General features: G+C 47.4%; 1 protein-coding gene across 1 annotated transcript; it reads right to left on the reverse strand.

Annotated features, from left to right (window-relative positions):
• Positions 1-252: 252 nt before the first annotated feature.
• Positions 253-7,068, reverse strand: RPS10 (ribosomal protein S10). The gene is made up of 6 exons (XM_025925480.2): positions 6,938-7,068; positions 5,999-6,148; positions 5,601-5,772; positions 3,429-3,506; positions 1,100-1,155; positions 253-344 (listed from the first exon to the last, which is right to left on the reverse strand). The coding sequence occupies exons 2-6, from the start codon at positions 6,146-6,148 to the stop codon at positions 303-305; spliced, it is 498 nt and encodes a 165-aa protein (XP_025781265.1). The 5' UTR covers positions 6,938-7,068; the 3' UTR covers positions 253-302.
• Positions 7,069-8,763: the final 1,695 nt, after the last annotated feature.

The following is an 8,763-nucleotide window of genomic DNA, read 5'->3' on the forward strand; positions in this document are numbered from 1 at the left end:
TCTAGTGAAGATGCTAACTTTCCAAATACCCCCCAGTATGGTAACCACGCTGGATGGGACTCAACAGGGGAGCACGTGCTGCAACACACGGCCCGTGTCTCAGCCAAGTACTACAGCTCTAACAGCCACAAGTGATGCCACCCTGGATGAAGACAACTCTTTAGACCTATACTGTCTTGTCCCATTTACACTCTGATCCTTATATCATTCCTGTTCAGCCCACAGAATGCAAACCAAACAGGACACACAAGGTTAACTTTTTTCTGGCTACAGATTTATTCAACACAAAACAATCTCCAACTTTACTGAGGTGGCTGACCACGTCCACGACCAAATCCGCCTCTCTGCAAGAGAAAACATATGACATCAATATTAGCAGGATGCCAGACAGGCCTCATTATCCAATGTAAGGGCTCAAGACTTCAAGCTGTAACTCCCAGCCCTGCTCTTTACTAGCTACAAGACCACCTCCTAGGCCTGTTTCCACATTTGTAAAATGGGAATATGGGGACCCATTCAAGAGTGTGCTCCAATCACACACACACAGATGCACCCCCAGCACGGGACAGCTGTGGCCTCAACGGTGATATGCCAGCACCTGCCCCGAGCACTTTACCTAGATCAATTAATCTCACAAGTACTCGCGACAGCTAAGACCATCACCTCTATTTTAAGGATGAGGAAACAGGCATGGAGGGAATGTGCCCAATCACACCACCAAAAGGAAGATGAAGGACCTGATTCCACACCATCTTGGTCCTAGAGCCCAACCTCCAGTTTGTAGTTCTTAACTGTAAGTTTTAGTTCACAAAACTACTTACGGCGGTTAGAATTATGATCCTCATCAATGAAGAAATCACTATGCTCTATGTCGTATTGATTTGGGGTCTTAAGGTTTCAGTAACTTACATATTTATAGAAGTTTGTATGCTGTATCTTAATGTAAAAACCTGGTTCACATTTCTCTGGGAGGGGGCTCCACTGCAACAAGAGGTGGGACCCACGACACTACACCGTATCCCCAGAACTTGCAGACACCCAGGGCAGAGGCCAGAACAATGACTGCCTATCTACGGAGAGCAAACAGGGGGATACTCACAAACTGGAATTCAGTTGCTGACCCAGCCCCGGCCTCAGCTTTCTTGTCGGCACCAGCTGGAACAAGAAACATCACTTTAGAACCATCAGATGAGGTGATCTACTACAGACCAAGGGAAGCCATTTCAACAATTGTACACCATGAAGTGCAGGTAAATTATACCCAATGGTGAATCACTTCTGCCCCGTCCCTCTCCTGTGGCAGCTTTCCTTATGTCATCCTTCAGAACTCACAGTCCAAACTACCGCCTCCTCCAGGAAGGCTGCCCAGACCACCAAGTCTGAATTATGTGCCCTTCATATAGGCCCCCACTTCCCATCAAGTTACTTACATGCTTCAGATCAGCACCTAGCTTACAGACACAGCGCAATAAAGAAGGAAGAGATAAAGAACATAAAGGCTCACAGAAGGAAAAAGTAACTTCATTATGACACGGTAAAGAACAAAGATGAAAAGATCCGGTGCTGCCCTGTCCTGTGTGGCAGCCACTGGTCCAAACTGAGGGGTGTGCAGAATACATCAGACTTAAAGACTTGAGAGAGTGCAAAACAATGTTTATACAGATTACATGTTAAAATAGCACCGTATTTTATTTTTCTTAAAATTTTAGTTTGAGAGAAAGAGAGAATCTCAAGGAGGTGCCATGCTGTTGGCACAGAGCCCAATGCAGGTCTCAATCTCATGAACCATGAGATCATTTACATGAGCCAAAACCAAGAGTCAGACGCTTAACTGACTGAGCCACCCAGGTGCCCCTAAAATAACATTTTTAAAAATACTGGATTTGGAGTACGTGGCTGGCTCAATCAGTAGAGCACACAACTCAATCTCAGGGTTGTAGGTCGGAGCCCCACGTCGGATATAGAGCTTAAAAAATAAACAAATAAAATCTTGCTTTTCTCCCCTCACTCCCCCGCCCCTTTGACAAGCAAGCTATCATGTGCCCAATGCTGTACTCTTGTTCATGTTGCTCTCACCCGAAATGCTCATTCCCACTCAAACTGGGGCTCAGGCCCAACCTCACATCCTCTGGAGAACTACTCCACTTCCCCATGTGATGTGACTTTTTAAAATATTTTTTTAAATGCTTATTTATTTTTGAGACAAAGAGAGACACAGCATGAACGGGGGAGGGTCAGAGACAGAGAGAGAGGGAGACACAGAACCTGAAGCAGGCTCCAGGCTCTGAGCCATCAGCACAGAGACCAACACGGGGCTCGAACTCCTGGACCACAAGATCACGACCTGAGCGGAAGTCAGAAGCTCAACCGACTGAGCCACCCAGGTGCCCGGTGATGTGACATCTAATAAGAGCAACCATTAACTTTCTCTGAACTAGGGGCTGGAGAAATTCTTTCTTACTATCCAGTAACAAATTCAGATCAGGTGCTCATGTCTATTTCTTTTATGAAGAATCAGGAACCAGGACACGAAGCAGGTATGTGTGGAAGAAGCTGACGAAAATTCCTTTATAACCTGCTTTACAATTGACTGCTTCTTAACAAAGATAAGGACTCTTTAAGTGGCCCACAAAGCTATGAGACCTACACCTTCATCTGACTCTCCTGTCTTCTGTGGTTTAGACAAGCCAGACCAGGTGCCTTAATGCTCACCCCACAGAGAGCTACTGGCTGACTCCCCATACCTCCTTTAGATGTTTGCTTAAATCTCGCTTCTGTAACTGAAAACCCTATTGAAAACTGCACCATCCCCCTGCTTTATTTTTTCCCTGAAGCATCCACACCAGAGGCAGACTATATACTCATTTTTGCTTACCAGTCTCCTACTACTAAAATGCAATTTCAGTGAGAAAGACCCTTTATCTGTTACGTACGCTACTGTCTCTCCAGCTCCTACAACAGTGCCCGGTACGTCACAGAAATATATATATATTGGTTGAATGAACAAACACTTGTTATTCCAAGACAATGCAAACACCTATTTAAAGACAAGGTTTTGAACCATTTTTGTAGTAAGAAGAAAAAGACAATTTGAATGGGCCCTGCCCGCAAGGAGCTTGCGACACAGGAACACAACCACCAACTAACAAAAGCACGTTGCTTTCTTGAAAGTTTTGTTTTGCTCTACTTAAGGTCTTCAATAAAGTCTTCCGTGTCCCCAGTGAAAAGGCCTTTTCTCCTAATCCCATCTATCCAATCCCCGCACAAGGCAAGAAACATAAAAGACTCCAGCTAAAGATGACCTGAAGATTGAAACCAAGAATCTTTCCTGGTCACCTTGGCATTTTCGAGGGCTGAGCCCCAGCCAAGGTGACGGAGAATCCAGAGATTCCACCCCAATACCCCGATACAGATGATGCATTACTCACGGGGCACAGCGCTTCGTCTGTAGGTGTCTCTGTCAGCTTCCCCTCGTGTGAGTCTTGCAGGCCGCTCTCCCTCCAGACCTAGACAAATGAAACCACACTGTGAACATAGAGCAATGTGGGAACTCTGTTGCCTCCAGGCCAAGAAAAGTGAAATTGCTCTCCTGTTCTCACTGGCAACTTACAGAACTACTGGCCAGAAGTTTTGTCATCACTGACACTGGCTCCTCAAATGTGATGGAGAAAACTCACAATTAAAATGCCACTCATCTGCAAAAGTATTGCTTTCTTCTACTGCACTTCTCAACACAGATACACATCTTCAAATACTTGGCAAATTAAGCAATCCGACCATTTCTACAAATCTCTGAAGAGCCAAAATTTTGAACTTGACCCATCTCTGAAGTGGAAAATCTCCTGTGCAAATGGGAAAGGAGGTGCTGAAAGCCCCACCTCCAACAGTCAGCATATAAATATACAGGCCACCAAGAACCCTTTAGTCCCTGGGCTGTGGGATATATGTTAAGGCAGCTTAACTTATTTCAGAGTTTCTTTATTGTGAGAGAGTGAGAGAGACAGAGAGAGAATAAATATGAATGAATATTCCAAGCAGGCTCTGCACCAGCAGCACAGAGCCCAATGCAGGGTGTGAACTCACCAACTGGGAGATCATGACCTTAGTAGAAACCAAGAGTCAGATGCTTAACTGAGCCACCCAGATGCCCCTAGGCAGATTTAAAAGGTACTTTTAAAACATTCTCCAAAACACTAGAAGTTAATCTCATTCTCTACCCAGCACCCTAGAACTTTACCTAGAATCCATGATTAGAATATAGACTATAATTGATCTGAAACACATCTGAACTGCAGGGATCTACCCAGACACAATTTCTTTTCATAAACTAAGAGTACAGTACAGTAAATACAGAAGCACCTCTAACCTCCACATTGTTCCAAAGGTCAACTGTATTTTTTTTTTTAAGTATAGGAAGTAAGACCGAACCTGTAGTGAGTGGCTAAAATGCATGCCAGGTCTCATTTATGCCAACTAAATCAGAATCTGTGGGGGCACAGACTGTTCTTCCCCCGGCCGGGGATTCCAAGATACAGCAGAGAACCTTTGCTCTACTGATACATAATCCCACGTAACCACCAGAATCCCCTAGGGAGCGTTCACAAAAAGTAGATTCCGAGTGCTAAGAAGTCTCTCGCCAGGGGAACCTGGACAGTGTAGTGATTATCTGGTTTTAGGACACTGCACCTCATTACCCAAACCCACAAACTGCTTCTCCCACAAAATTACTATGACAAGTTCTTCCATAACCTAAGGAAAGAAAACCATAACCTTGACAAAACCCAACTGTGAGCCAGCAGTGATCCCCAGCCAGAAGGTAATTCACCACCCTTCTCACAAGCACATCCTTTCACACTATGATTAGGAGTTTGAGTTTTGATTATTTTAACATTTTTTTTAACATTTATTTATTTTTGAGACAGAGAGAGACAGAGCATGAACGGGGGAGGGGCAGAGAGAGAGGGAGACAGAATCGGAAGCTGGCTCCAGGCTCTGAGTCAGCAGCCCAGAGCCCGATGCGGGGCTCGAACTCACGGACAGCGAAATCGTGACCTGAGCCGAAGTCAGACGCTCAACCGACTGAGCCACCCAGGCGCCCCAGTTTTGATTATTTTAAATCAAATCAACCAGAGCCCAACGTGGGGCTCAAACTCTGAACAGTGAGATCGTGACCTAGGCCGAAGTCGGATGCTTAACCGACTGAGCCACCCAGGCACCCCTTGATTATTTTTGCTCCCATTGCCAAGAGACTGTAAATAAACTCTCCGTTTCTTTCACATGTGGTAAACAGCTTTGTTCTGGACTTTTGGAGACCGGCACAATCTCTGTCCTGGAAAAGTTATTCCATGCTCTACCACATGTGCCTGGCCACAGACTATATTCTGTTTAATGGCATCACCTGGAATGGCCTGAAGACCTGGCATGATTGCAGTTCCATTACGAGTCCTACGCCAGGGGACAAAGGTTCCAGGACTTGGCCCACGGTCCAGCTGACACCAATGGTGTATTATAAGAGCCCTTTTGCTCCCCACCGTTTCACATATACCCTTCCTCTGAGAGAGAGAGCAACTTCAGAGCAGGCCTTCACGTGGGCAACATACCTTTGGGCCGCGGCCTGCCGGTCTCAGGACGGCTGCGACGCAGAGTGGCAGGCACGATCTCAGGGGGCAGGTGGAGGTAATCACGAAGATACTGGATACCCTCGTTGGTAAGGTACCAATAGAAATGTCTCCAGGCAAACTGTTCCTTTACGTAGCCTCGTGATTTGAGAGACTGTAAAACAGAAAACAACTGTCAAGATGCAACTAGAGACCCGAATCTAGAAACTTGGTGCAAAAGGAAGCTAAATTACGTAGACAAGCTTTCAGGATGTATCTACCTCAGCGCCCTTCAAGGCAGCAAGCAGCTCTGGCTGTCCTGACCTCTCCTTGGAATCTGCCTCCAACATTTAGTGGAAAATCCCTCCATCTGCACCCCACTCCAGCAGCCCCCAGGCTACCTGCATGGCTTTCATGACGTGAAGATTGGGCACATTCTTGTCTGCCAGCTCAGGGTGTTTAGGCATGTGGACATCCTTCTTGGCCACCATCACTCCCTCCTTGAAAAGGAGTTCATAAATGGCAATTCGGTTCTTCTTGGGCATCAACATCTGGAAGGAAGTGATCCATCAAGAGCATTTCTGGGCAAAATAGCCAGGGTCCAGCAACAAAGTTCATGACCCCAAAACGATCACACAAAATTATCGTCCAGTGGGTTGAAATCTCAAACCACGCACTTGAAAATATGCAGGAAAGAGAAGTTCAAACTCCTCAAAACTGACACCCGCCAGTTACCCTCCTCCACCTGCCAAAAACGCTCGAGGAAGAAGGTGCCGTGACGTTTGGGCAAAACAGATGTGGGGTGGCCCTTCGCGCCAGACTTCATTCTCACACTCACGGAAGCATAATGGGGGGCGCAAACCCTGTACTCTCGGAAGTATTTGGGGGGTATTTGGGGAACTGTACCTAGCGCGGAACGGCGAGGCATACTTTCAGGGACGCAGGACCCCAAACCGAAGGGCCAAGGCCTTCCCTCCCTCATCTACCACTCTTCCACTACAGCTACAAGGCCAGGCAAGGAGGGAGCCCGGAGGAAAGAATTCAGGATCGAAACAAAAACGGGCAAGAGGAGCACAGTGTCCTCAAACTCGCCATTAGGGTCGCCGCGACACAAGGGCTTCCATCCCCCCCTCCTCAGCCTCCGCAAACGGGACGCCAATCTTCTTTCAGCGCCCCACTACCCGCCAAAGAGAGCCCGCGGCCCCTCTCACGACTCAGAAATAGACGCGCGGGAAGCAGGAGAGTGGCCCCTCCGCCCCGACTGCGGGGCGGAGCGGCGACTACGACAACTGGATGGCCAGGATGGAGGCCGATGGAACCCGCACCACGGAGAAACTCACCTCTGCAGCTACTACGTCCGGGACCGGGGCCGAAAAGAAGGGGCATGCGCGGCGCGGCGTCTCTTCCGGGCTGACGTGCCCCGCCCCCTGCGAGGACCCGCGGGCTGCCTGGGGTGGCCTCGGCGGTGCCTGAGGGACTGGTTGGCTCTTTGCGGCTCGGAACCTGGACCGCCTGGGGGACTCCACGCACGTGGGAGCCGACGCCGGAGCTTGTGAGCCTGCGTGTTTTGTCGGAAAATGATCCCTTTTATGCTTGCGCAGTCCCTTCAGAAACACCCTAATTCTTTATTTCCCACCGATAATTTAACTTCTTATTGTGGAAGTAATACATGTTTTTTGAGCAGGTAGAGAACATATAGGCGAAACAATAACAATAATATAAGAATAAATACAGAATCCCATGAGCAAAAGGTAATGACTATTGACATTTTGGTATGTATGCTTCTACACTCAAACGCACCCAAGCAGGTATGTAGATAGATAGATAGATAGCCACAATGGGATGTCTTGTATGTACATTATGTAAGATATGGTGGTGACCTGTGTTTTTCTGCTTATCACACATCATGAATCTCTTTTCATGTAATTGAGGGGAGTCCACTGGTGGATAGTTGAATCAACACTGTGGGTTTTTTATTGTTTTCTTTTTTCTTTTTTTTCTTTTTGAGAGAAGAGGGCCCAAGGGAACGAGGGGCAGAGAGAGAATCCCACGAGGGGCAGAGAGAGAGAGAGAGAAGTGGGGTTCCCCCGGAGCTCGTGTTTTACCCGAAGGGGGACTCGTGCTCATCTGAAGTGGGGCTGGAGCTCCCCTGATGCGGGCCTCAAACCAATGAACTGTGAGATCATGACCTCAGCGGGAAGTAAGATGCTTAACAACTGAGCCACCCAGGTGCCCAGGGATTTTCTTTCTTTTTTTTTTTAAGTTTATCTATTTATTTTGAGATAGAAGGAGCAACTTGGGGAGGGGCAGAGAGAGAGAGAGGGGGACAGAGGATCCGAAACAGGCCCTGTGCTGACAGCAGAGAGCCCAACGCGCAACCTGAACTCATGAGCTGTGAGATCATGACCTGAGCGGATGTCAACCCAGCGTTTAACCAACTGAGCCACCCAGATACCCCTGGATATGTATTTTTAAAATCCTTCACTGTTATAAGTAACAATACCACACACATATTTGCACCATTGTCCAGTATTTTCTTTAGGATAAATTCCTGGAAGTATAATTGTTGAGCAATAAAGCACACATTTTTTTAAAATTTTTATTTTTTGACATTTATTTTTGAGAGAGAGAGTGTGAGTGGGGGAGGAGCAGAGAGAGAGAGAGGGAGACACAGAATCCAAAACAGGCTCCTGGCTCTGAGCTGTCAGCACAGAACCTGAAGCAGGGCTGGAACTTGGGACCTGTGAGATCATGACCTAGGCCAAAGTCGGATGTTTAACTGCCTGAGTCACCCAGGTGCCCCTAAGGCACACGTTTTTTTTTTTTTTTAATTTTTTTTTTTTTCAACGTTTATTTTTGGGACAGAGAGAGAGAGACAGAGCATGAACGGGCGAGGGGCAGAGAGAGAGGGAGACACAGAATCGGAAACAGGCTCCAGGCTCCGAGCCATCAGCCCAGAGCCCGACGCGGGGCTCGAACTCACGGACCGCGAGATCGTGACCTGGCTGAAGTCGGACGCTTAACCGACTGCGCCACCCAGGGGCCCCAAGGCACACGTTTTTAAAAAACTGTTTATTTACTTTTTTATTTGACAGAGAGCGGGGGAGGGAAGAGAAAGAGGGAGAGAGAGAATCCCAAGCTAATAGCACAGAGCCTAGAGGGTGTC

The sequence above is a fragment of the Puma concolor genome, chromosome B2, assembly GCF_028749965.1.
Source record: "Puma concolor isolate L17-30 chromosome B2, mPumCon1.1.hap2, whole genome shotgun sequence".
NCBI classification, from domain to species: domain Eukaryota; kingdom Metazoa; phylum Chordata; class Mammalia; order Carnivora; family Felidae; genus Puma; species Puma concolor.

Coding starts and splice junctions, on each gene's coding strand:
- RPS10 (XM_025925480.2), bottom strand. CDS start 6,148: ATGTTGATGCCCAAGAAGAACCGAATTGCCATTTATGAACTCCTTTTC. Junction 5,773..5,998: donor ACGTCATGAAAGCCATGCAG/GTAGCCTGGGGG, acceptor TCTGTTTTACAG/TCTCTCAAATCACGAGGCTA. Junction 1,156..3,428: donor CAGACGAAGCGCTGTGCCCC/GTGAGTAATGCA, acceptor TTCTTGTTCCAG/CTGGTGCCGACAAGAAAGCT.